This window comes from Danio rerio, chromosome 14 (assembly GCF_049306965.1).
Source record: "Danio rerio strain Tuebingen ecotype United States chromosome 14, GRCz12tu, whole genome shotgun sequence".
Classification (NCBI taxonomy): Eukaryota; Metazoa; Chordata; class Actinopteri; order Cypriniformes; family Danionidae; genus Danio; species Danio rerio.
In genome coordinates this window covers 6,797,501-6,825,393 of record NC_133189.1, presented here as the reverse complement: position 1 = coordinate 6,825,393, position 27,893 = coordinate 6,797,501, and the positions used below count along the sequence as shown (strand labels likewise).

The following is a 27,893-nucleotide window of genomic DNA, read 5'->3' as shown; positions in this document are numbered from 1 at the left end:
CTGTATTTAATCAAAGAAACATGTTGGAACATTGGGTAATTGATCAATGTGAAGAGTATTTAAAGTTTTTTCAGTAGAAAACAAGCTCATAGATGTTCAATATGACCCCCTCTAGACACTCGAGTGACACCAACCCGAAAGTTGTAGTATTCTTTTTAAATCCCCCTGTATGTTATACTTATTAAGGAACTGGTAATGTTGTTTTATATTTTCTTTTTTAGTTAACATTTATTTTTAAAATGTTTATAATTATTTAGTAAAAAAAAAATTAAGCTATAACTAAGCAAATATTACTATTACTGACAATTTTCATTGTAGGTAATCTTTATTCATATACTAATTTTTAAAAATTATATTTTATTTTTTAATATTTTCAGTTTTAGTTTGAATGTTAGTTTACATTATCAGTTTATTATTTTTATTAAAAATACCAATTCACACTTTTTATTCGAATAACTTTTATAATTTTTTAATTACCTTTTTGTTTTATTTAGCAATAAGTTATATATTTTAATTTAAGATTTAGATTTTTGTACTTTTGTCAGATATATTTCAATTACAAAAAAAATATTTTTACCATAAGTGGGCATAGATAAATTTTTAAATCAAGATTAATCTTAATGTAATCTTAAAATTAATCTAGATTAATCTAGATTAAAATGGCTCATATGAATTCTGCCGAATGCATTCAGAATATGTGTGCTACTCAAATAATGACTAAAAGCAAGTCTTTGAGAATGGATTTCTCAAGCCAGGTGGCGCATTAGACCAGAGGCTCATCTCCTTTTTCCAAAATGCATCACAAATTGCTTGAAAAACTGTTCTACTATGATACTTGGTGATGAAAATAAATTATGTTAAATAAGATGTTCTTGTGTTTACTAACTCTTTATTCAGTTAAACATGAATTTGGAACTGTAGGCCTACATAAGCTCCAAACAGCCATTTATGTATTTTTATTTGTGTATTTTTTGATCACCCTAATCCGACTAAAGTCTGAAACTGAATCAAACAGAACTGGAATTAAGACATGGGGTGTATGCAGATAGTAGTGGCATTATTGAAGTAAACACCGCAATCAAACTATTACTGTCATGTAGGACTAAAGTCAGTAAAAGACCACACACACACACACACACACACACACCATGCAATGCTGAAGTTTTTTTTTTTCCATTTGGCATGTGTTTTTAAATTCCATAACACTCTCAACAGTCCTTACTCCTTATTTGCATCTAATACCCCAGTTTGTCACAGGGGCATGAATGAAATGCTCATGAGTGAAAATACCGAACTGCAGTTAAAGTCACCCAAAATTACAGGAAACCCTTCCTTGAAAGCACTTCAGGTAAACACCTTAATTCTATTATTGTTTATTAAGGCTAATAACTAGACTAGAGATGTCCATGTAAGCGTAGTCAGTGTGTGTCTTCGAAGTAATTGAAAGATCCAAAAGGGCATCCTGCTGATTTGATTCAGAAGGGCACTTTTTTTTCAGAAGGCTCACCGGTCAGGTATACATTTGTGCTACAATATCAAGATGAAAGTCATCAAAGCTTGCGTAGAACAGACCCAGATCCCAACCCAACTTTGAGAATAGATTGACGGCAATGTTTTTTAAAATTGGCAGATAAGAGTCTCGCGTTAACGCAGATAACGACCCACTACTACTTTTAATACTTTTAATTATCTTTTTGTTTTATTTAGCAATAAGTTATATAATTTATCTTAAGATTTAGATTTTTGTCAGATATATTTCAATTACAAAAATTTATATTTTTACAAAATCAGATAACACCAACGCTGAAATACACTTCATTTTCTTCATATACAGTGCTCAGCATACAGTTGAAGTCAGAAAAATTAGCCCCCTTTGAATATTTTACTCTTTTTTTTAAATATTTTCCAAATGATGTTTAACAGAGCAAAGACATTTTCACAGTATGTCTGATAATATTTTTTCTTGTGGAGAAAGTCTTATTTGTTTTATTTTAGCTAGAATAAAAGCAGTTTTTATTTTTTTTAACACCATTTTAAGGACAAAATTATTAGCCCATTTAGGCTGATTTTTTCCGATAGTCTACAGAACAAACCATCATTATAAAATAACTTGCCTAATTACCCTAATCTGCCTAGTTAACCTAATTAACCTAGTTAAGCCTTTATAAGTCACTTTAAGCTGTATAGAAGTGTCTTGAAAAATATCTAGTCATATATTATTTACTGTCATCATGGCAAAGATAAAATAAATCAGTTATTAGAGATGAGTTATTAAAAGTATTATGTTTAGAAATGTGCTGAAAAAGTCTGCTCTCCTCTAAACAGAAAAAAAAATAAACAGGGGGGCTAATAATTCTGACTTCAACTGTATATAAGTACACCCCTCACAAATCTATCTTCTAAATTTCTATTTTAAAAGGATGCTGCACAATATTACATTTGTGCATCAGTACTGAAGCCAAATCTGGAGCTAATCAGGAACAAAAAAAGTATGATAACGGTCCAAAAATGAGTACACCCGAATTTGTGTTAAGGAAAAATATGAAATAAAAAAAATAAAAAGAGGGAAAACCAATTGAAACAAAAACATGTAGCAAATTTTGTTTGAATTTTATATTTAGTATTTTCATTTCGCTTGAATTTAAATGTGTTTTCTTTCAACTTCCAAAGAAGTTCGGTGACAAAAATACTATTTTAATATATATCTTTTTAATGAATCTGTTTTGTTCAAATGCACCAAAATATGTGACCTATATTCACTGGGAAATAAATAAAAATATTCATTATCAAAATGGAGTGTACTCAATTATGCTGTAACATGTAATTGATGTTTTCCCCCTGCAGTTCGCAGGTTTTTCACATAGATTTAGTCTCAATTACCATCCCATCGATTGCTTAAAAATGTACTACTTATGTTAGTATGTTAATATTATGCCAGCATTACCTTGAGAATGACTGTGCGTTCTGGGGTCTGTATATGAAAGGTTCCCTCCTCTCCACGCAGCGGGTAACTGAATGTGGCCCGAGTCAGATCCACCTTACCCAGAGAATTAATATCATGTGCCATGCGGTAGTAAAACAGCTGACAGCTCTTCTCCTCATATGCAAACCAACGGGACTTCCAGGTTTTGAGGGGTCCGCCCTGCTTGTTGAGGTATCCACAGAGTTTAGTGCTGCTTGGAGTGGGGGTCCCTCTGAGGATTGAGGTAAAGTTAATATTATATTTGCACATTCGTTCAGTGACAACTTGTGAAACACTCCCTATATTGTTTATCATGATACTTTGAATATTCAGTCTGAAATAGCATGTAAGAATAAACAACATTAGCACTACTTAATTGACTGTGAACAATGTAGTACTTTGCTAAAATCATTTCCCTAAGAACAATATTCTGAAACGATTTTATTATCTAGAAAGTCTCAATGTGTGAATATAAAGCCAACTTTACCCCAATCCTTTGAAGGGGCCCTCAGGCTGAGCTGCATGAATCTGGGGGTCCTGTTTGTCCCAAGCCCCATCTGCCTCTTCATCTGGAGCATATACATTCAGTTCTGGAGGAGGGGGAGTGCTGGAGCTTCCCTTGCTCTCCATCTGGTTGTATCAAGCAAGAGAATAAAGAACATTAGACAAAATGTTCAGGTAATCAAATCATGTCCATTAGCAAGCAAAGCAAAGACACGCTAATATATATTAAAACCATTTTAATGTCAAAGTTATTAGCCCTTTAAGCTAAAGTCTACAAAACAAACTAACATTATACAGTGACTTGCCCTAATTACCTAACCTGCCTAGTTAACCTAATTAAAATAGTTAAGCTTTTAAATGTCACTTTGGGCTGTATAGAAGCGTTTTGAAAAACATCTCGTCAGATATTATTTATTTCCCAGAGATGGGTTGTGGCTGGAAGGGCATCCGCTGTGTAAAAACGTGCTGGATAAGTTGGCGGTTCATTACGCTGTGGTGATCGGATTATTAAAAGGGCTAAGCCGAAAAGAAAATGAATGATGAATGAATGAATGAATATTATTTACTGTCATCATGGCAAAGATAAAATAAATCAGTTATTACAAATAAGTTATTAAAACTATTATGATTAGAAATAAAAATATCTTCTCTCTGTTAAACATAAATACGGGAAAAAAATAAACAGGAAGGCTAATAATTCTAAATACAACTGTGTATGTATATATATATATATATATATATATATATATATATATATATATATATATATATATATATATATACTTTTTTAGTTAACATTTATTTAAAATATTTGTATATATTTGTATTATTTAAAATATAAAAAATATATAAATAGTTAAATATTGTAATATTATAAATAATATTTAAATTGACTAGTTTTATTTTTTATGATTAGGTTAATATTTATTAATATTATTAAATATTTATATATAACATTTGAATTAGATTTTTTATTTATTTCTAATGTGATATTTACATTAACAATTTATTATTTAGCAATAACAACATTTTGATTATTTTCTTTCTATTTTACTCAGCAACACTGTTAACCAATGAAAGACAAAACTGAAAAAAAAATAAACACACACACACACACACACACACATGAAATAAAGAAAAAGCATTATTTAGAAAAATATATTTATTAAAGAAAAATATATATAATTAAGTTTGAATAATTTACAGTAAATAATCATACCATGAATTCAATGAAATAATCAGTTAGTCTTTATGAATAGCAAACACTTCAGAAATTAATGAATAACATAGGCTATTTCAAAATAACACTATTTTACTCCACAAAACTAAAGCATTTTTGCAAACTCAAACCATATTATTTAACATAAAGGCACACAAAACTCAACATAATACAATGTCACAGACTTAAATCTTACAAATTTTGATATTCCTGCATACTTAGAAGAAAAATAAGATCATCTAGTCCACATGGCCATCTTCTTTTACTTAATAGTAATAATCGTATAATAATAAACTTGTAAATACACTATACACAATATCACATTAAGTTATGTGATAAAATGCTTATAGTAACCTGCAAATAAACTGAATGCATTTTTCATTATTTTAATGTAAATCTATAATGTATGCTAATGTTATTAATAAAATTATGAATACTGTTGGTAAACTTTTTATATTGCAAGTTACACTCGTTAGTCGTCAACACCTAATATTAAAGAAGATTTCGCCCTGTCAGTTGCCATAAACTGCAAGTAAACACCCTGTTTACACGTAGTTCGTGATAATTACATACCTTCTGTCTTTAAAAAGCTCAAAAGTTATTCACTCCATGTGTTTGTCCGGATGGCACTACAGATAAACAACACACACAAACAACTCCTCGGCACTTCCTTCATGAATGACTCATATTTCTGACTGAGTCCCAGCTTGAAGGAAATCAGGAAACACCGCGCACACACATCAGGAATATGTAACTTAGGTTTCCATATTGCGTAGGACTGCGTCTTTGGAGAGGCGTGTCGTGAATGCCTGTCATTTCGTTTCAAAATAATAACGTTAGTTAACTTACATATTTGGATTTATGAATTTCAGAAATGCTTGTTTTAAAAGCCAGGTTTTTTTTAAGCCACACGGTTTAGCTACGCAAATTGATTGAGGGAATACTTTTAATACAATTACGTCTATTTTGTAAATAAAATACAATTAAATTTTAATTTTCAGTGTCATACGAATGAAAGATTCATTCCAGTGAATCAAATCAACCGATTCACAAAACCGGCGAAAATGTGTGAACGTTTTTGTTGTTTGTTTAATTTTGTTGTTTTTTTATATATAAATAATAACAACAACAAATCTACAATTCTATCATGACATCAAATTAAATACGATATTATAAAATAAAAAATACATTTTTACGTTTTCAAGAATATATAGCACGCCTATAACACACAAAACTATTTAGCAACAATATACAGTAGATACACCCAAACTCTGAGTATATTTAGGACAGCATATTAGATACTGGCTATAGACAGCAAGTTCACTTTTAATTAACTATAAGCGAAAATCGTTGGTTCATGTTATCCGACCTGAGAACGAACTAACTGAATCACTGAACCGTTCGAGAAGATTCACTGACTCGAGTTAGAGCAGCTGATTCACAACGATGCAACCGATGTCATTTTAAGATAATTTTGGATTATCTTCACGCCTTAATTACATGAGTATTACATTTAATTAAGACACACGCGTTTAATTTGTTTCAATAAACTGAACGCTGTAGACATTTTTGATACAAATGAACTCTTTTGCTCTCCTCGACAATAGAGGGAGCGTTTGTTCAAATAACCACACAGCTCCGCTTTTTCTACGATGTCAGAGTTCATGCTGCACTGAAAACAACGTGTGAGTGTGTTGTGTTGTGTTGTGAATGTACGCCGCGCAAATGATCGTTTTCATCTTTAAGAAGGTATAAAATAAACAAGGTAAGGGTCACTGGTCGTGTTGTCATTTGCGCGTACGCTTTAGTCATAGCATTGTTTTGTGCTACGTTAGCAACAAACCTTAGATATAGAGGTAAAGTTGGTTTTATATTCGCACATTCTTTCATTTAGCAGTCTCTATATTGTTTACCATGTTACTTTGAATATTCGATAGGAATTAGTATGCAAGTATGACTTCTTAACAACATTAACACTATCTAATTCACTGTGAACAATGCTGCACTTTGATAATCATTTGCTGCTAATATGATTTCCCTATTTAGAAATGGTAAACACTGCTTTTCTGAAATTATATTATTAAGGAGAATGTCTGAATATCCGAATATAAACCCAACTTTACCTCTATACCATATACATCTATGGCAACAAACTAGGAAAAATAGTTTGTAGTTAATTGAATACGCCTGTTAACAGTATAAGTAGATTTATTCTGCTAAAGAGATATGTTTAATGAGTTTTGAAACTATCTCAGTGCTATTTTTAACAAAAAGTTCATAACCACATTTTACAGGTGTCGTTGAAAATAGGTTTTGGAGATTATTTATTTTCATCAGTTACCAATACATGTCCAACACCCTATAGAGGTAAAGTTGGTTTTATATTCGCAGATTTTGACTTTCTCCTTAATAACATTTCATAAAAGCATTATTTGCAAACTAAATAGTGAAATCATATTAGCAGACAATGACTATCAAAGTGCAACTTTGTTTGTAGTCAAGTAAACAGTGTTAATGTTTTTTTCAAGTCACACTTGCAGGTTATTTCAGAATGAATATTCAAAGTGCCGTGATAAACAATATAGGGAGCCAGTCACAAGTTGTCACTGAATGACTGTGTGAATATAAAACCTACTTTACCTTAATCAACACCCCCAGGAATGTTTCAAATTGAGGTGAAGTTGGTTTTATATTCAAAATTTCGTTTATTATTGAACACATTCCCTGTATTGTTTACCACACTATGAATATTCGGTCTGAAATGTCATGTAAACATGACTTCGAAACAACATTTGCACTATTTAATTGACTGTGAACATTGTTGTATTTTGATAATCATTCGTTGCTAATATTTATAAATATTTCCCTGTATTTATAATTTGCAATGAATACTTTTGTGAAATGTTATTATTAAGGGGAAAGTTGAAATGTTTGAATATTACCCCAATCTGTTTCAAAAGCAATCCAATATGATTTTGTTTACAAATCTCGTTGCCATGTCTTATTGTATTGGTTGTAAACATCCAGTAAGTCTTACAAAATATGGTTTCAGATCTCATCTTGAGGAAAACATAAACCCACAATGAGAAACCTCAGTCTGCTGAAGCGCTTCAGAAGTGTGGATCTTCCCATTCCAGGATCTCCTCAGTGTTTCTCTATCAGGAGTGAGGCTGGAACAGTGCTAGTGGCCTCAGAGTTTGCCATCACAGAGTACAACCCTCAAACCGGAGAGGTATTTCTGGAATAAATAAAAGGAGGGGGCGTTTCTGTATTTTGTTCATTTAGTTCACCACAAAATGTTGACATACTGTCAAAAGTTCAACATAATTTGTAAAAATGTCTGTCTGTCTGTCTGTTTATCTATCTATCTATCTATCTATCTATCTATCTATCTATCTATCTATCTATCTATCTATCTATCTATCTATCTATCTATCTATCTGTATATCTATCTATCTGTATATCTGTATATCTGCACTGGTGGGAGGCATGCATTGGCTTAAGGCCACAGGCCGACTGCCTTAGTGTTCCACCAGTGATGATAATGCACCCATATCGCACTGCTAAGAGTCTGATATTGCTCTTATACAACAAAAACAGTTTAATGGCATAATCATGTAGATAAACAAGAAATTCAAACATGGAGAGTCTAAAAACTCTTTTTGTAAGAGGTACTACTTTCTTCTGCCGTTCATACAACTCTGAAGCTGACCTCAGAACAGCAGAAACTAATTCACCAACATAATTTTAGAGCTAGTATTTGAATGATTCATATGCACAATGTCTAAAGTGATGACAAAACAGGTGATTGTGTTCACATTTTAAGATTATAAAGCTGCGGTTACACTGGGCTTTTTCTCCCATAGACTTCTATTCATACGCATGCGAATGCGTCAGACTGGAAACGCAAGGACATACGTCAAGTTTTGCAGGCTGCTGCAGTGCAAAGTTCAAGCTTGGTGAACTCTGACCTGCAAAATCGCATCACTTGACTGCGTTAGACCAATCAAAGATCAAAACATGACCTTTCTGTACAGAACTTTAAAACATGGAGCAATCGCTCGCTTTTTTAAATGTCCAATCATCTTGTTTAATCCCGCCCATTTTCGCAGCGCCGCACGACAGAATATCGCATGCTTAAACTCTAATGTAACCGCAACTTGAGGCTGAATGGCATGAAATGCCATCAAGCGACAGAGCTGTCCCAGTATTTCTCTATTGCAATCACGATATCACAATAATTAACCCTAAAAAAGCCAGAGCAAACAAGCACTACCAGATTACTATGGTATAATTACAGCATATAAAAGAGAATGATCGACTTAGAATTTCTCTTACCTGGGCTTATTATGCTGTCTCTGTCGCCATCTTGTGGCAGAAAATCAACCGTCTTTGCTCTGCTCAGTATAGCAGGCTAATGACCTCCAATGCACTAAATCACCGAAATTATGAATAATTAAAATAGGCACTATCCTTAAAAATAAACTGCATAGTTGCAATCTAAGCACTACATTCTCGCCTAAAAAGCCTCAAAAGTACATTATGTTGTCCAACACGTGCAATATTATATATATATATATATATATATTTATTTATTTATTTATTTATTTATTTTATTACTTTTATTACTTCATTAAAGAAGATCTTTTCAAGAAAAATGAATAACTGTAACCACTGACATCCATAGTATTTGTTATTCTTACTTTGGAAGGCTTTCAGTTTTCTTTAAAATATCTTCCTTAGTGTTCAACAGAATAAAGAAATGCATAAAGGTGATAGTGTGTAAATTTTAGTTTTAGTGGGAACTACACCTTTCAGAAGGTTTGTGGTTTTATATTATTTTATTTTATTTATTTCAAATTTGTGTAGTTCATATGATGAAAACAAAGTGTCATGGGTTTGGAATGAAATATTCATGTGTAAAGAATGAAGATATTTTTGTTTTAGCTTGCACGTTATCCCATATTGTTCTGGGTAAAATTAAGTTGGTTCATCGTGTCTAGTACCAAATAACTAAACATTTATAATCAGATCACTTTCATTGTCACATCACCAAGAGCATGTGTTCTCCAATGAGTGAAAACCAGACAGTGCAAAACACAATGAGATACTTTGTACAGACAATAGACAATAAAAAAGACAATATACATTTAAATACAGTCTGTACATAAATAGAGCCTAAATATGTATGATGTACACAAGTAGAGACAAATAATGCACAATATAAAATATATGTTTTAATATATTAAAAAAAAAAAAATATATATATATATATATATATATATATATATATACATATATATACATATATATATATATATATATATATATATATATATATATATATATATATATATATATATATATATATATATTTAGGTGTTTTCACCTTTATTGATAGGACAGTGGAGATATAGAGACAGGAAAGTGTGGGGACCAGAGATAAGGGAAGGATCAGCAAGGGACCTCGAGACAGGAATCGATCTCAGGTCGCTGCGAGCACCTCGGTACTATGTGTCGACACACTAAACACTAGGCCAGGGGTGGGCAAACTCGGTCCTGGAGGGCCGGTGGCCTGCATTGTTTAGCTGCAACACTAATCAAGCACACCTGAACATGCTAATCAGTGTCTTTAAGATCACTAGAAATCTATAAGCAGCAGGTGTGTGTGATGAGAGTTGGGCCTAAACTGTGCAGGACACCGGCCCTCCGGGAACGAGTTTGCCCACCCCTGCACTAGGCTATTGGCGCCGACAATATTTAACATATTTTATACACATATGTACACATAGTTTGACTGCTGATGAATGATTGATGTAGTCTGTATTGTCTTCAGTGTTTATCTTGCTGTTTAATGTACTTTTTTAGGTTCTCAATGAGGTTTCACTGACGGCAGATGACTATCTCCCAGAAGATGGTAGTGGCATTGTGCTGGCAATACAAGATCTGCCAGATCAGGAGTCGGTTTGTTTGGCCACTGCCAACGGGGATGTCATTCTCTACAACCTCAACACCAGTCAGGTCATTGTTTGATTTTAATGCTTTTACTTTTGAAACTATTTCATAAACATGGTGTTCTAGTTTTATGCTTTCTAACGAACAGTGTTTACTTTTTTTTTTTTTTACTATTAACAGTTGGAGTGTGTTGGCAGTGTTGATAGCGGTCTGACCGGCATGACTTGGAGCCCAGACCAAGAGCTGGTGACTCTGACCACAGGTCTGTATTACTAGCAGACCTTTTCAGTGTCAATGAAGTAAACATATACACTCACCAGCCACTTTATTAGGTACACCTGTCCAACTGATCGATAGCGCAAATTTCTTAATTAGCCAATCACGTGGCAGCAACTCAATGCATGTAGACATGGTCAAGACGATCAGACTATCAGAATGGGGAAGAAAAGTGATTTAAAGTAAGTGACTTTGAATGTGGCATAGTTGTTGGTGCCAGGCGGGCTGGTCTGAGTATTTCAGAAACTGCTGATCTACTGAAATTTTCACGCACAACTATCTCTAGGGTTTATAGAGAATGGTCTGAAAAAGAGAAAACATCCAGTAAGTGGCAGTTCTGTGGGCGCAAATGACTTGTTGAGGTCAGAGGAGAATGGCCAGATTGGTTCGAGTTGAGAGAAATGCAACAGTATCTCAAATAACCACTCATTACAACTGAGGTATGCAGAAGAGCATCTCTGAAAGCACAACACATCAAATCTTGAAGATGGGCTACAGCAGTGGAAGACCACACCGGGTGCCACTCCTGTCAGCTAAGAACAGGAAACGGAGGCTACAATTCACACAGGCTCATCAAAATTAGACAATATAAGATTGGAATAACATTTGCCTTGTCTGATGAGTCTCGATTTCTGCTGTGACATTCGGATGGTAGGATCAGAATTTAGCATCAACAACATGAAAGTATGGATCCATCCTGCCTTGTTTCAATGGTGCAGGCTGGTGGTGGTGTAATGGTGTGGGGGATATTTTTTTGGCGTACTTTGCGCCCATAAGTACCAATTGAGCATCGTGTCAACATGACTGCCTACCTGAGAGTTGTTGCTGACCATGTCCATCCCTTTATGACCACAGTGTATTCATCATCTGATGGCTGCTTCCAGCAGGATAACGCACCATGTCATAAAACACAAATCACCTCAGAATGGTTTCTTGAACATGACAATGAGTTCACTGTACTCAAATGGCCTCCACAGTCACCAGACCTCAATCTAATAGAGCACCTTTGGGATGTGGTGGAATGGGAGGTTGGTATCATGGATGTGCAGCCGACAAATCTGCTGCAACTGCATGAACCAAAAATATGGACCTAAATCTCTGTGAAATATTTCCAGTATCTTGTTGAATCTATGCCATAAAGGATTAAAGCAATTCTGAAGGCCAAAGGGGGTCCAACCCGGCACTAGGAAGGGGTACCTTGGGACTTGTAAAGTCCACCTAGGGACTACAGATGTAAATTAGCTTTAAAGCTAATTCTGGCACAACATGTCATGTTGTACGTTGTCCCTGTATAAATAAATAAAATAATAATAATAATAAAAATAAATAAAGTGGGTGTATGTATTTTAAGTAATAATTTTTTTTGTTTTTTGCTGCCACTCAGCATATTGCTGCTTCAGTCAGCTTTGCTTACAAGTGCATTAAGCTATTATTTTTGACTCCTTCTCATTGTGTCCACTTGTGTCTTATATGATACGTTAGGCCAGGAGAGCATTATCATGATGACCAAGGACTTTGAGCCGATAACGGAAGTTGCAATCAATCAGGATGACTTTGGTGAAGGTATTATTTATAAACGTGCTCACTATAACAATGTGTCCTAACAACATGTGATGCGATGCAACAGGCAATTCGGCTGTGTCAACAAAATGTGACTTAACATGACAGAAACATTTAAAAACCAGCCACTGCACTCCCTACGAAGTGGTAAAGCCTTTTAATTAATACATATTAAAGCTCTTTAACATTATAATAGGCTTCTGAGTGGCCAATGTTTTTGGTTTCCACTAAAGAACAGGGGTCCGTTCTTCGTATCTCGCTTAAATGATCTAAGATGATTTGGCAGAGCCTGGGTCGGTTAATCTTGATAACTAATCTCTGGCTAATTTGGTTCTTCAAACAAGTTCGCAAATCAGATTAAAATGTCTGGATGAACTGAACTGAGATCGCTGCCTGTTGTGAAGGACAGATCTATCGATCCTCGAAATCACGATCAGCAATGTAACAACTGGCTGACGGCACAGCAGCGTAATGACATCATCTGATTAATATTCAATTATCCATGTGAACAAAATTACATCAAATTAGCAGTAAATGGTTCCTTAATACGATACGCAGCAATAACTTCCCAACATTTGTTGTGAGCTGCAGGCTTTACACTTTCATGCGTCAAGAGTATTCATCATGTATTTCAATGCATATCAATGTATTTAGTTCTACATTTAGAAAAGATTTTCTTTATTATTGTAGCCTATAGGCCTACTCAAGTGTTTTAATCGGCGTAAGGAATAACTGTATAAATTAATTTTGCATCAAAAAAGCATTTTGATATTGGTAAAGGTATCAATCACCAACATATTAGTGATCAAAACACGTGCATGACTGCATAAATTATTATGCTTTATATTAAAAAGTCGAATGTTGTGCATATACGCATTGCATCTAAAAAGTTCATATCAATAAATTTTCTCTTTGAACCACCAGGTGGCAGTCTTTTATTTTTATTTAAAATAAGTTTTATTAATATATATTTTTTAACTTTTTATATATATATATATATATATATATATATATATATATATATATATATATATATATATATATATATATATATATATATATATATATATATACTTTTCCCAAGTGTATATAACTACTGTAAGAAAATATCAGCATTCGGTACATACTTTCAGTATTATCTTTGCTTAAACTGACCCGATCTAATCCTGTTTATGTGAAATCAACCTGCTTCTACGCAGGCTTGTGCTACCAGAACTGTTACTATGACAACAAGACTCGGATGAGTTTTGAAGAACGAAAAGATCCTGGATCATGTCAAATCCAACTAGTTAAGTAATCCATGTACGAAGAACGGACCCCTGATCTGGCTTTCATTTTTAATTTTCAAGATCTTAAGTGAAATATTTGCTGCTGCTTTCAGTAGTATGGCAATAAAAGTCATATTAAATAGCGTTTAAACTTACACTGGGAGCATTTAAGACTAAATAAAACACATAATCAGTACCTGAGGTGATCGTAGTAGTAGTAGTCGTAGTGTTTTACTTGTTTTATTTTCTAGATCTGATTTAACACTAAATAAAGCACATAATCAGTACCTGAGGTGATCATTGTAGTAGTCGTTGTAGTAGTATTAGTCGTAGCAGTCTTTGTCATTGTAGTTGTCAAATATATGTTGTTGTTCTTCTGCGACATCGCAGAAGTCGAAAGCATTTCTAAAATAGAAATTTTGCGCGTCGCTTTTGCAGATGGTTAAGACAAAAACTCCTTTTAACATGGAAAATATAAGTTATTTTATGAGTTGTGATGCTGTATTTCATGTAGTTAGGACTCTGTATAAACGCTTCACTGCATTTGAGCAAATATAGTATCTGATTGGTGTATATCTGATTGCATGTGTATATCAGATAAGTTCATCACAGTCGGTTGGGGGAAGAAGGAGACTCAGTTTCATGGTTCTGAGGGCAAGCAGGCCGCCCAGCGGAAAGCAGCAGTACGTTTTTATTCTGTTTATTTCTCAACCCTTACTAAATCAACCCACTGCAGCCAGCATATATTGCACTTTCACATCTAATTTTCCTCATCTAGTTCTTGTCTACTTTTACTTTCACAGGAAGTACAGCCTGCCTTGCCATGGGATGACAGGAAGCCAAGGATTACTTGGCGAGGTGATGGGCAGTTCTTTGCTGTCAGTGCTGTTTGTCCTCAGACTGGTGAGAATCTCTCTTTTTACTGTTGACTTGTTTTTTTATTTTTTATTTTATTTTATGGAGCATACCTGTATATGTTTCATTCAAATGGAGTTTTATTGTGTGATATGTGAATTTATATTGTATTTATTTATGGAGGTATATCATGTGTAAGAATGGGTTTTACCACAGCGGTTCGAACTGTAGTTCTGCCGAATGACTAAAAAGTTATCAGTATTGATGGTAAAAAACTGTACATTTCTAGTCAAGCCATTCTTCTGCACTCTTATACCAAAAACAGAAAAAGGGCAGTTTTAATAGCTTAAAATGTGGGAGAGCATTGATATTATGTGAAAATATTGTATTGCAATATGGAGCAATTAAGTGTTGATGTTAAATCAAAAGTAACTTATTGACAATAATTCTCTATGGTTCCAAACAAATTAATTACAAAAAATGTATAAAATGATAAAATATGAATGATAAAAACAAATGAATGATAAGAGACAAAGGGCCCTATCATACACCCAGCGCAGTGTGGCGCAAGGCGTGGCGCAGGAGTCTTTTGGTAGTTTCAGCTTGGCGCAAGAGTCGTTTTGAGGCGTTGCGCTACGCTGTTTAAATAGCAAATGCATTAGCGCTCATTTGTGCGCCCATAGGCGTTCTGGTCTAAAAAGGAAGGCGTTCTGAGGCGGACCGCTGGTACGTTGCTATTTTGAGAAACTATAATAGATTTTTCATTAGACCAAAACTAACCCGGTCTAAACTCCATCGCAGAGTTGCGCCTCGCTTACACACTGCTTAATACGCACAAGAGAGCAATAGGCAAATATCTTTACATATGAAAAAATTAAATATTAAGGATATATATAGGATATAATAAGAATAGATATAGGATATAAATATAAAGGATTAAAATATTTTAAAAACATTATTTTCTAGCCTACATAAATATGAAAAATCACTGCTTTTATGTCTTCTTCATCTCGGGAGGCTTTTTCAGTTCATTCATAACAATTTGCTTTTATATAATGTTATTATTATTAGCAGTATTATTTATTATATCCATATTTATATTTGTTTTATTAAAAACAAGCTTAGATTTGCCCACCTGTCAGGTTTTAGACCATATGGGGCGCAGCATGTGTTTTAGGATATAACTCAGGTTTTTGAGCACATTTTGTTATTATTGTTCATTTATTCGTTTGCTGGAAATTAGAACTGAATTTAGAAATAGTTTTGAAACGAATATTTGCGCTTAACAAACAAAAGTATTTATTTATAGACTAATTGATGTCTGTGCATAAAGGTTTCCCTATCCAAGAGCGAATGTGAAAGTAGTTCCATTATCTCTCATTCTCACGCAGTAGATGCTCTGTTTAACAGTTTTCTGTTAAAAAAACTGTGAATTGTTTGCTTGTTAAATGCTCATTTTTTCCACTTAGACTTACTTTGCGTCCTGTAAATAGCGAATGCGCTCTTGGCGCGACGCAGCTGACTCTTAAAGGGAATGGGAGATGAGACTCTAATTGGTTTATTCTCAAAACACACCTATAACTCATTAAGAAAATAAACTCAACCCTTTTAGAACATGCACCACGGCGCAGGGCAGATTTCCCGTCCTTAAATTAGCAACTACGCGTCCTGACACGCCCTGAAGGCGTTTGCGCCCTGCATTTTGCGCTCTGCGCATGGACCGTCAAAATAGAGCCCAAAGAGTGTAATTAGGCTTCAAAAAAGCAGAGAAGATAGACTCCAGATCAGGAGAGGAGCAGAGCAGGAAAGAAGCAGACCAGGGAAAAAAAGGCAGACCAGGAAAGGAGGCAGAGCAGAGTTTACCACCTATTTTGTATTTTTCTTGACCATGTGACTAAAGCCCAAATGCTGAGACATTCAAACTGACCAATCAACATGTGACCATATCGTTAAACCCCCAAAGTCCACACACCAGGCCTTGATCTAATCAGTATCTGCCTTTGAAATTTGTGTGAGCCTTCTTTGGTGAAAAAAGACATATTTTGCCATAGAAACAAATGCATAAGATAAATTAGACTCTTACACATGTAAGACGCAGCAGGCAGTAAACTTATAAAGTAAGTAATTTATAAATGAACGTCCTGAATGTTTCTCATGGTGCGTAATTGTTTTTTTTTTGTTTCAGGTGCTCGAAAGGTTCGCATCTGGAATCGAGAATGTGTCCTGCAGACCACCAGCGAGGTTGTCAATGGTCTGGAACAGTCTCTCTGCTGGAAGTAAGATATTCTGAACGTCTTCTGTACCTAGTTTAACAGACAGATCGGATCGTTATACAAGTGTGTTTTCATTTTAGGCCCACTGGCAGCCTGATTGCGTCCACACAGCGGCACCCAAACAAACACACCGTTGTGTTTATGGAGAAGAACGGACTGTTGCATGGAGATTTTACTCTGCCTTTTGAAAAAGATCAGGTTAAGGTAGGCCTCAACCCATCAATACTTGATTTTTCTTTCTTTTGCTAATAATAAGGAATGGATCACTGAAGATTTGTGTGTTTTTCTTAGGTGAAGGAGCTGCTGTGGAATAGTGACTCTACTGTTCTGGCGGTTTGGGCTGAAGACTTGAAGCCCAAAAAGAATGATCATCCCAATACATACAGTAAGCAAATCAGCAATGCAGCATGTAATAACTGTAGTATTAATATTTGTATTGTAGTATTAGTGCTGGGCAAAGATTAATAGGGATTAATTGCATCCAAAATAAAAGTTTGTTTTGACATAACATGTGTGTGTCTGTTATATATGTTTATTATGTATATGTAATACACATTCATACATTGAAACAAAACTATACAAAACCATTTTGTTACATAGATTTATTAAAATTTTTATCTAATTTGTACCTTAGATCGATCTATCTATCTGTCTGTCTGTCCGTCCGTCTGTCCATCCATCCACCTACACACACACACAGTACACACATGTATTATGTTGAAAACAAACTTTTATCTTGGAAATTTTATTTAAATTTTTGCCCAACACTATTTTTAAAGTGAGATATAACATAATTGACCATTTATTTATTTAATTTTTTTGTGTATTTAGTAATTTAAAAGTAATAATATTTTCTATTGCTATTATTATTATTATTATTATTTTATAACCATATTAATATGTAATGAGAACGTTTTGCCCAAATTAAGCAGAAGATCAGCTCACAAACCTGGAAACAGGGTTATTAAAGTTAACCTCAAAACCAAATCTGAACTATTAAAAGTATTACACAATAAATATGTTTTTTAACCTTTCTTAACTAATATAAAAAGCATGGGTAAGTCCCAAAGAAAATATCTCTGATTTTCTTTGACTTTAACTTAAACTTAAAACAACCAAAACAAACATAATTAATGAATGAATAAATAAATAAATAAGTAAATAAATAAATAAGAATAAAACATATTTATTTGTATATTTATGAAATATATATAAAAATATTACACAATACTTATTTGGTTATGGTAAAAATACCGCAATATGAATTTTTGCAAGACAAGTTCTAAATGTATTCCCCCCCAAACTGTGTAGCCCTAACTCTGTGTTATAGCTTTGTTTTAATCTTCTGAACTCTGTCCTTTACAGTTCAGCTGTGGACCGTCAGCAATTATCACTGGTATCTAAAACAGAGTTTGCATTTTGGCAAAGATCCCATCAAAGCTCCAGCATGTGTGTGCTGGGATCCAGAGAAAGCCTTGCGACTCCACATTCTGACTTCAGGATTGGTCAGCTGCACCTATGACTGGGGCTGGAGCACTCAGCGCAGTCACGGCTTGGATTGCCATGACAACGCCAATGTGGCAGTGATTGATGGAGGTAGGCATAATCAATGACTATTGAACTGATGAATCTGTATTTGAATGCTGTTAACACCTGGAATAAAGATGGGATCTGTTTGATCGCATTACAAGTAGAAAAGATGGACACATTCTAGTTCATGCTTGACATTTCGATTTTGTCTTTTTTCAATCACAATAATATATTAAAGGGTAATGAACCCCCATCTTTCGGTTCAAGTCTACCTCGGAATTGTTTTCAAAAAATGCATCATAATGAGCGTGGAGCTCTGCAGGGGAGAAGGAGGGGAGCGAACAACTGTTGTCAGTCGGCTCACAAAATGAGACACAAACCATGAGGAGACGCTTGATTTTATAGTTTACAAAGTTAAAATGCAAAGAAATAAACAGTAATTTAATGCCCTGCTACATTTGTTATTTGGCATTTCATATACACATAGCCACAATTTATATTATTATAAAGATAATCTTGTTTATATAAACACTATAAATGAGGACTTCTCCCTCAATCCCTGGGTCTGAATGCAGACTCAGTGCAGCAGATCTCTTGCCCTGTCTATTTCAACCATTAGCCCTGCTGGTAATCTGGAGGATTTAGGCGAACACAGCAGCACGGCGATGCGTCTAAATGTGTACGAACTTAACTGACAAAAGACAAAGTCCGCCATTCTCCAATTCTCATACGCTGTCGTGACAAAAATGCTTGCTGCACACATGCAGCTTTGCTGTATCGGCCCTGACAGGCTCACGGGGAAAAAAACATGCAAGAAACACAGTGGATCATGGAAACAAACACATACAACCCTTCATGAAATACTGTGTGACGTATGCAGAGTCCGTAGACGTGGTCTCATATAGGGTCTCACAGCTTGGCAGGTCTGTCTTGCCAAAGGATAAGAAAACCCCGCTATGAATAATAATGAAAAAAGCGTTGCATCATCACTCTACTTGCAGTTTTGTGCTACGTCACCAATTTTCTTCCCGCCCCAAAAATAATTTTAAACCTGAAGATGAAATTAGCTGACAAAAGCTCAAAAATGACCCAGTTTTCTTCACAATTAACGCTGACAGGTGCTAACAGTATCTATGTTCCATCCGCCTATTTTTATGTGCATTTTGCATATGCGCATAAAAAAAAACAACTGATGGAAACGCCATGATGCGCAAAAATTTAGAAAATGCGCATAAAAAATATATGCACATAACTGAGTACGATAAACTTTATGTACGATAAGAAAAGATGCACATAAACTACGGTGGACACACTTTTGCTGCACAAATTTCAGCATGCACATTAAAAAAAGGTCATGTGATTTTGTGATAAGAGATCATGTGATGATGAAAATCTGTGTAAATGGACAAACCAGCAGGCTGAGCACACTGTAAACCATCTGAACTGTTGTTTTGGTCATTCTAATACACCTTGCCTTTTAAGTATTATTGTTATTATATTATTAATAACCTCCAGAGTCAAGAGCGTCTGTGTTCCGCGTCTGACACCATGAAACGCCACCGCGTGTCCACTGCGTGTCAGATTTGCATTTATTAGATGAAAAAAGATTGACACAGCTTCTCCCACTGCAGCAAATTCAGTTTTTATAGTTGATATTTGGCGCCAGTTAATCAGAAAGTGACGATTTTGTTTGCTTTAACTCGCTGGATGGAAACGCTGCTTTATTCGCACGTCTTTTATGCGATAATCCCGTTTTGCACATAAAGTTCATTCGCATTTTTGGATGGAAACATAGCTAGTGTCTTAAGTGATGCTCAAAACACACAAATCTGTTAAAATCTCAAAAAAAGTACTTTGAGGGTTTCTTGAACGTTTAATGATGTATTAGTTTTTGGGAGGCTAAGACCTTTGCACAAATCTATCTATCTAAAAGGTATGGAGCAAGTGCAGGGTCATTACTTTTGGGTGAACTATACCTTTAATAAACAAACAGAAAATATGGGACAATGTGCACAATATTCAGAACAAAATTACTTTTGGAATCAAAAGACTAGCATCAAAAGTCGTGACCTCTTTTGCACAGCTTGAACTTTTTTTGTAGATTATTTTCTAAAATGATGTGCTATTTAATATCAAGCATCTTTCAGCATTTCTATGAGTTATTCCTTAGATTTAGCATGTTCTATCTTTTTTTATTTTCTCTCTCCAGGTGCATCTCATACTGCTTATCATTGCCTACACATACTCTATATAATATTCAGGTCTGGACTCTGAGGAGGCCATTTAATGCCTGTCCTTGTTTCATCATCTGTGTTTCTCTCTAAATATGATTTCATTATATTAACAGTGTGTTTGGGATCATTGTCATGCTGAAAAATAAAACTATTATAAATCGGGTGCTTTCTAGTAGGAGTTAGATAATGAATTAAAACCTGTCTGTACTTTCAGCATTCACGATCCCATCGATTCAGGCAATATTGACAAGAACTCTGGCAGAAATGCTGATCAAACCAAGACAGAAACTATTTTTCATTCGTTCGTTCATTCAACTCTTTCTTTCATGTCTTCAACAATTAGACCCAAAAATCCAACTAGAACCTGCATTTTCTGGTTGTATTTTAATAAAGAGAATGAGATTGATCCCTCGGTTCCGGTTCGCATCGCAGCCTGCCTGTCAAACATTTCACACTGGATGAAAGATCATCATCTTCAGCTTAACCTCACGATAAGTTTCTGCCAACTCGACAATACATCATAACTTTTCAATCCAGATGGATATGGGCAACCATTACTGCATCCAAAATAGTGAAAAGCCTTTGAGTAACGATTGATGACCAGCCAAACTTCTTTGACCACACTTCTAGAACTGCTCGATCGTGCAGATTCGCACTCTACAACATCAGAAAGGTCCGGCCATTCCTATCTGAACATGCAGCTCAACTCCTTGTTCAAGCTCTTGTTCTCTCCAGACTGGATTATTGCAACTCCCTACTAGCTGGGCTCCCAGCTAACTCTATCAAACCTCTTCAGATGCTTCAGAACGCAGCAGCACGAGTGGTCTTTAATGAACCTAAAAGAGCACATGTCACTCCGCTACTCATCCGTTTGCACTGGCTGCCAGTTGCTGCTCGCATCAAATTCAAAGCTCTGATGTTTGCTTACAAAGCGATTTCTGGCTGCGCCCCTTCTTATCTGCTCTCACTTCTGCAGATTTATAGGCCCTCCAGAAACTTGCATTCTGTGAATGAACGTCGCCTCGTGGTTCCATCCCAAAGAGGGAAGAAATCACTTTCCCGAACGCTCGCGTTCAATCTGCCCAGTTGGTGAAATGAACTCCCTAACTGCATCAGAATGGCAGAGTCGCTCGCTGTCTTTAAAAAATTGACTTAAAACTCAACTATTTAGTCTCTACTTTCCTTCCTAGTCTGCAATTCCCACTTTGACCCCTCCACTAACTACATTAATCAAAAAACAAAAAATTACTAATGTTTTGCTTCTTACACTTTCTTTGCATACCTGAAACTTGCCCACAGCACTTATTCATTGTTGCTTTTATAGTTGTGTGAATTGCTTCCTTGTCTTCATTTGTAAGTCCCTTTGGATAAAAGCGTCTGCTAAATGACTAAATGTAAATGAGAAGTAATATATAAAGTCATTATACCCTCACTAAAACAACAAATCTAACTAAGGGCCTAGGACTTTTGCACAGTACTGTACTTACAGTTCTTGCATCACCTTTAACTGTATTTGGCATCATCAACAAAACCCCACATTAAAACCAGTTGTAAACAGGACATTAGCTGCTGTAAATATCTGAGTAATTTGTTGAGTAAATGAAGCCATTTCAGGAAACCCTGTGTGAATTATTCCAGGGTTTTAACTATCGTCTTTTGCAGATAAAGTTCTGGTGACGACGTTCCGCCAGTGTGTGATTCCTCCGCCTATGTGTGCATTTGAGCTTCAACTTCCTGTTCCTGTCAACTTGGTCACGTTTCATTCTCAAGCCCAGAGAACCAATGAGCTTGCAGCTCTCACAGCCGATGGGCAAGTTCATGTGTACAGTGAAGGTGAATTCAATAGAACTTGCATATGAATTTGAAACTTCAGTCAAATATTATGTCATGTAGGAATTTTACCTTGTATCTGCTCTATTTAGGTGGTGGAACTGAAAACAAAGCTGCATCTGCATTTAAAGTGGTCTCTGCGCCATTGGTTTTAAAAAAGACTTACAGGTACAGAATTTGCTTTATTTTTCTTTTTTATCGCTTTATATGTATTGATATTTTTCCAAATCCGAAATTTTTGATTGTTTTAATTAGCTTTAGCTTTGTTTTAATTAGTTTTCATGGTTGTTTATTAGTTCAAGTTTTGTAAGAAAAAAATTTATCTTTAAAAAATAAATAGAAGACACTTAAAAAGGTATCTACTATTTTGTAGAGCAAATAAGGGTGTTAAATGACTTTAAAAACATGGCGACGTCTTTATTTTATTTTTAAACAGAGATTGGGTTATCTATAAATAAAATATGCAGTTTACCAATCTCAGGTGCATTACATGCCAATGGCTAAATGGGAAATCAAGATTCATTGTTGTGAGAAGTATTAAATATAGCTCTGTATCCTTTTACAATGATGTTTCAGCATAGTCTAATAAAAAATAAAATAAAATGCATGCAAAGTGACATGGTAAAAAATGTATGTAGAAAAATGTATAAAAAGGTTCAAACTACTGTAGCTTGAGGCCTTTCAACTTAACGCAAAACTATCCAATGCAAAACTTTCCTATTTTGAAGCTATCAGTAATGGGTTACAATGTATCTCTAAAATCAACCTTTTTTCAGTGTAAAGAATACAATGCTGTCATTTATGTAGATTAATTTACCTACCATCTAAGCATTGATATTTTCTTCTTTTGGATTTACATTATAATTATTATTGGTATTTTATTATTTTATATATTGTTTTTGAGTTGGGAAATTTCGTTTAATTCAGTTTATTTTGGCTCAAAATCATCTTGTTGCATTTTCAGTGTGTTCACAGGGTCTTAAAATATCTGAAATCTCAAAATTACATTTTTAGGCCTTAAAGAGTCTTAGATGTACTGAAATATTGTGTTGTAAGTCTTAAATCTTTTTTTTTTGTACATGTAAAGTTACCCAATCTGGCCATCAACACCTAGCCAATCACCAACAATCCATCTCAATAAAACTTTAAACTTTTTATTTAAAAAGGTCATTTTTAACTTGATTTACCATAATGGTTTATTTTTTTACTTACAATAACATTTGTTTTTAAGAGCTCCATGTAATACTGCTGAGGACACCAACCTGGACAGATTGTTTTGCATAGATTTATTTTTTAAAACTTTTAAAGCATTTTTTTAAGAGTTTATGTTAGAAAAAAGAGCTTGCTTGTTTTTACACAATATTTAAAATATATTGCTAAGAAATATCTAAAATATTATAATTTATTATTATTATTACATTTTTATTGTTTTCTGAAATGTATTAAATTGTATTATTTTTTTTATATTGCAAATAAAAATCTGATGTTAAGGTTCATTTTCATAGATCTAAGGATGTTTCAGCATTCATTTGTCTACAAAAAATAAAATAAAATGCATGCAAAGTGACATGGTAGCTGAAAATATGTACAGTGGAACAGATTAAAATTAAAATGCCTATATTTGTGCTATTGAACCATGTGGTGGGCTTTAATAAAAAAGATACAAAAAATAAAAGTTGGTCCACTTGAATTCCTTAGCATTTAGCCCTTTATGGGTCTAAAATTTCATTCATAGTGTTCTTAAAAAGCCTTCAATTTAACCTGCAGGAACCCTAATTTCATTATACTAATTCAGTTGTTCTGTCCCTGCAGGGTAAATGTGGATCAGGAGGAACCTCTAACCCTGCGTTTACTCCTGTGGTTGAGTGAGGATATGTTTTTGGCTGTGGCCCACGGAAGAAGCATGACACGCCTGCTGAAACTCACCCCTTCTGACAACCAGGACCGCAAGGACATGATGGAGATCGGGTATTGCTGCTATAATCACTAACGCCACCGTTCTTGTCCACATTTGGATCATCATAACACTTGCTAAGATGTGGATGTTGGTTATTTCTCAGGTCAGACATTGAAGTGGATGGTCATGTGATCAGCTTATGTCACAGTCTTAAAAATGGCACCGTGGCCCTGCAACTTGAAGATGGACAGATTCAGAAACTTCTCATGGGTCAGTCAGTCATCTAATTACAGAATCTAAAACATCTAATAACAGAAACTGCCTCTCAATATATGTTGAAGGGACACTCCAGGCTCATTTTACAAGTCACCTAGACTTAAGCAGTTGTTTTTTACCATTTATAAATCCATTAAACTCCATGTATGGCACTTTTAGCTTAGCTTAGCATAAATCGTTGAATTTGATTAGACCATTAGCATCTCACTCGCTTCTGTTACTTAGCTAGGGAATATTTTTAGGCTCTGTATAATATAATTGCACCTGTTGTAGCCATGGTTTGGCAGCAAAGTTCCTTGATTATTACACCAGAATGACAATGCAGTTCCTAGATGTATTGTCCTTGAAAATAGCTAATTTTCTTTTTCTGTTGGACTTGGTACATGGCGCAACTACAGAAGAGTCTAGCTTTAAAAAGAGAATGATCTTTTTCTTTTTTGACTGAGATGCTAATGGTCCAATCTGAATCAGTGATTTATGCTAAGCTAAGCTAAAAGTGCTCCAGCCAGACCCGGAGATCAGCTGAATGATTTTAAAACTCAACTCAACTGTTTAACTCTAGGTGTCTTGTAAAATAAACCTATTTCCAAAAAAAAGTAGAGTGTTCTTTTTAATCACTCGTATTTTTAATTTTATTTGAAAAATATTAATACGGGCGAGGCAGTGGCGCAGTAGGTAGTGCTGTCGACTTACAGCAAGAAGGTCACTGGGTCGATGGTTCGAACCTCGGCTCAGTTGGCGTGTCTGTGTGGAGTTTGCATGTTCTCTCTGCCTTCGCGTGGGTTTCCTCCGGGTGCTCCAGTTTCCCCCACGGTCCAAAGACATGTGGTACAGGTGAGTTGGGTAGGCTAAATTGTCCGTAGTGTATGAGTGTGTGTGTGGATGTTTCCCAGAGATGGGTTGCAGCTGGAAGGGCATCCGCTGCGTAAAAACTTGCTGGATAAGTTCGATCCCGGATTAATAAAGGGAGGAAGCCGACAATAAAATGATTGAATGAATGAAATATTAACACATATAGAGACGTTTATACATGCTAGAATATTCTTTATAGACTCTTCAGGGCCAAGTGTAACAGAATGGAAGGATTCCACTGGCAATACCATCAACTTTCCCCAGCCTTGTGTTCAGATGGCACTGTGTACTCTCAGCGAAGAGGTAAATATGAATTCTCCATCTATAACAGACTTATTTCATGCTTTGCTCTTCACTTTTAAGAAGATGTTCTCCTGTATTTGTATTTGTTAGGAATATTTCATTGGCCTCACAGAGAGATCTCACCTCTTCATTGGGGACTCATTGGTATGTTTGAAAACCCACGAAATGTATATTGCATTTTGTTCTTTATTGTCATGTTCACTGATATTTCTCGTTACAAGGTGGCCTCCAATATCTCCTCGTTTGTGGTTTATGACGAATTCCTGCTGCTCACCACACACTCTCACATGTGCCACTGTCTCAGGCTCAGCATGCTCTCTGTTAAAGGTACAAGTGAACACGTCAAGTAATGAAATAAGTAAATATGTTACACACTACCTTTGCAACACTTTGGGCACAGTACATGTGTTTTTTTAAATGAAATGAATACTTTTAATCCCAAATTTACCAACTGTTGCATATTTTGCTTCAGACGCTCACAATGATAAAAGAATAAATATAAAAACACTAAACGTCAAAGAAAAGAACAAAACTATATATAGATATATATAGATAAAACTAAAATAATATTGAATATTTTCTTTTCATGCATCAAACTTTATGCTACAAAACCTTTTCATTTGATTATGATTTGGTCTTGACAGGACTCGATGTCACTTGTGATGTTTATTTTAATCTAGAATTTATTGATTTAAATTTTGCTGTACAATGTGTAAATAGTGTTGTAAGAGCTGAGAGATAAGACACTCAAATAATAAACATACCCAGCAAATTTCCCAATAAACACTAAAAGCGTACCTTATGCCTCATCGGGGTGGCACTGAATAAATGTATAATCTGTATATCCTGCATTTATGTTCTAAAGAGTCATTACTCGATGCAATAGCCTAGTGGTTAGCGCATCGACAAATGGTGCAGTAGCACGTCAGGGCATCCCGTGTTAGAAACCCGGCCCGAGGACATTTCCCTACCCTACCCCGTCTTTCTCTCCCCAACTTCACTTCCTGTCTAAATACTGTCCTATCTAATACAGGCAAAAAGGCCAAAAATAAATATATATAAAGAATAAAAAAAAAAGTCATTGCTTAGTAGGCGGGTGGCTTTGACTTTGCTATGTTTTCCATTTCTTAAACTAGAGTCCCACATACATGATACGTTTAATATAAACTTAAAAATAAGGATGTTGCCAGAACATTGCCTGGGGCGGGATGTGCAATATATCAGTCTGTGTTTTGGCTGCTCGTCAGGTCCAGAAGACATGAAATGTAATCTAAAGTACATGCAAATCTAAAGTGCGTGTAGAGTAAGCAATGAAACAGTATTGTGTTCTGATTGGCCTGGTTTCCACTGAGGTTTTGCACTCACCCAATTTACATGAAAACGAGGATACAATGGTGTTTTAGGCTTGCTGCATGACCATTTCCATGCACTGAACTCTTACTTTTCAACTATACCAAGGTACAGATAGATAGATAGATAGATAGATAGATAGATAGATAGATAGATAGATAGATAGATAGATAGATGGATGGATGGATGGATGGATGGATGGATGGATGGATGGATGGATGGATGGATGGATGGATGGATGGATGGATGGATGGATAGATAGGTGGATGGATGGATGGATGGATGGATAGATTGATAGATAGATGATGGATGGATGGATGAGTGGGTGGGTGGGTCGATGGATGGATGGATGGGTGGGTGGGTCGATGGATAGATAGATAGATAGATAGATAGATAGATAGATAGATAGATGGATGGATGGATGGATGGATGGATGGATGGATGGATGGATGGATGGATGGATGGATAGATGATGGATGGATGGATGAGTGGGTGGGTGGGTGGGTCGATGGATGGATAGATAGATAGATAGATAGATAGATAGATAGATGGATGGATGGATGGATGGATGGATGGATGGATGGATGGATTGATGGATGGATAGATGGATAGATAGATAGATGGATGGATGGATAGATAGATGATTGATGGAGGGATGGATGGATAGATAGATAGATAGATAGATAGATAGATAGATGGATGGATGGATGGATGGATGGATGGATGGATGGATGGATGGATGGATGGAT

General features: G+C 35.1%; 2 protein-coding genes across 8 annotated transcripts in view; one reads left to right on the top strand and one right to left on the bottom strand.

Annotated features, from left to right (window-relative positions):
* tbc1d2 (TBC1 domain family, member 2) overlaps positions 1-5,365 on the bottom strand; it is a 42,564-nt gene extending 37,199 nt beyond the window's left edge. For both annotated transcript variants that reach the window (XM_684512.8, XM_073922484.1), the window contains exons 1-3: positions 5,259-5,365; positions 3,450-3,592; positions 2,945-3,194 (exon numbers count right to left, since the gene is read on the bottom strand). In XM_684512.8, coding sequence (XP_689604.6) covers positions 2,945-3,194; positions 3,450-3,592 — 393 coding nt within the window. In that variant the 5' untranslated portion in view covers positions 5,259-5,365. The remainder of the gene's footprint in view (positions 1-2,944; positions 3,195-3,449; positions 3,593-5,258) is intronic.
* Positions 5,366-6,354: 989 nt separating this feature from the next.
* elp1 (elongator acetyltransferase complex subunit 1) overlaps positions 6,355-27,893 on the top strand; it is a 42,308-nt gene continuing 20,769 nt past the window's right edge. For 2 of the 6 annotated variants that reach the window (XM_073922478.1, XM_073922483.1), the window contains exons 1-18: positions 6,355-6,434; positions 7,738-7,917; positions 10,554-10,706; positions 10,821-10,902; positions 12,399-12,479; positions 14,342-14,427; positions 14,548-14,647; positions 16,785-16,875; positions 16,953-17,076; positions 17,164-17,257; positions 18,238-18,468; positions 22,299-22,469; positions 22,559-22,634; positions 24,279-24,434; positions 24,527-24,633; positions 25,691-25,794; positions 25,885-25,938; positions 26,016-26,121. In XM_073922478.1, coding sequence (XP_073778579.1) covers positions 7,768-7,917; positions 10,554-10,706; positions 10,821-10,902; positions 12,399-12,479; positions 14,342-14,427; positions 14,548-14,647; positions 16,785-16,875; positions 16,953-17,076; positions 17,164-17,257; positions 18,238-18,468; positions 22,299-22,469; positions 22,559-22,634; positions 24,279-24,434; positions 24,527-24,633; positions 25,691-25,794; positions 25,885-25,938; positions 26,016-26,121 — 1,966 coding nt within the window. In that variant the 5' untranslated portion in view covers positions 6,355-6,434; positions 7,738-7,767. Of the gene's footprint in view, positions 6,451-7,737; positions 7,918-10,553; positions 10,707-10,820; positions 10,903-12,398; positions 12,480-14,341; positions 14,428-14,547; positions 14,648-16,784; positions 16,876-16,952; positions 17,077-17,163; positions 17,258-18,237; positions 18,469-22,298; positions 22,470-22,558; positions 22,635-24,278; positions 24,435-24,526; positions 24,634-25,690; positions 25,795-25,884; positions 25,939-26,015; positions 26,122-27,893 lie in introns of all 6 variants that reach the window. The other 4 variants (XM_684442.10, XM_073922482.1, XM_073922481.1 and 1 more) reach the window with 3 other exon arrangements.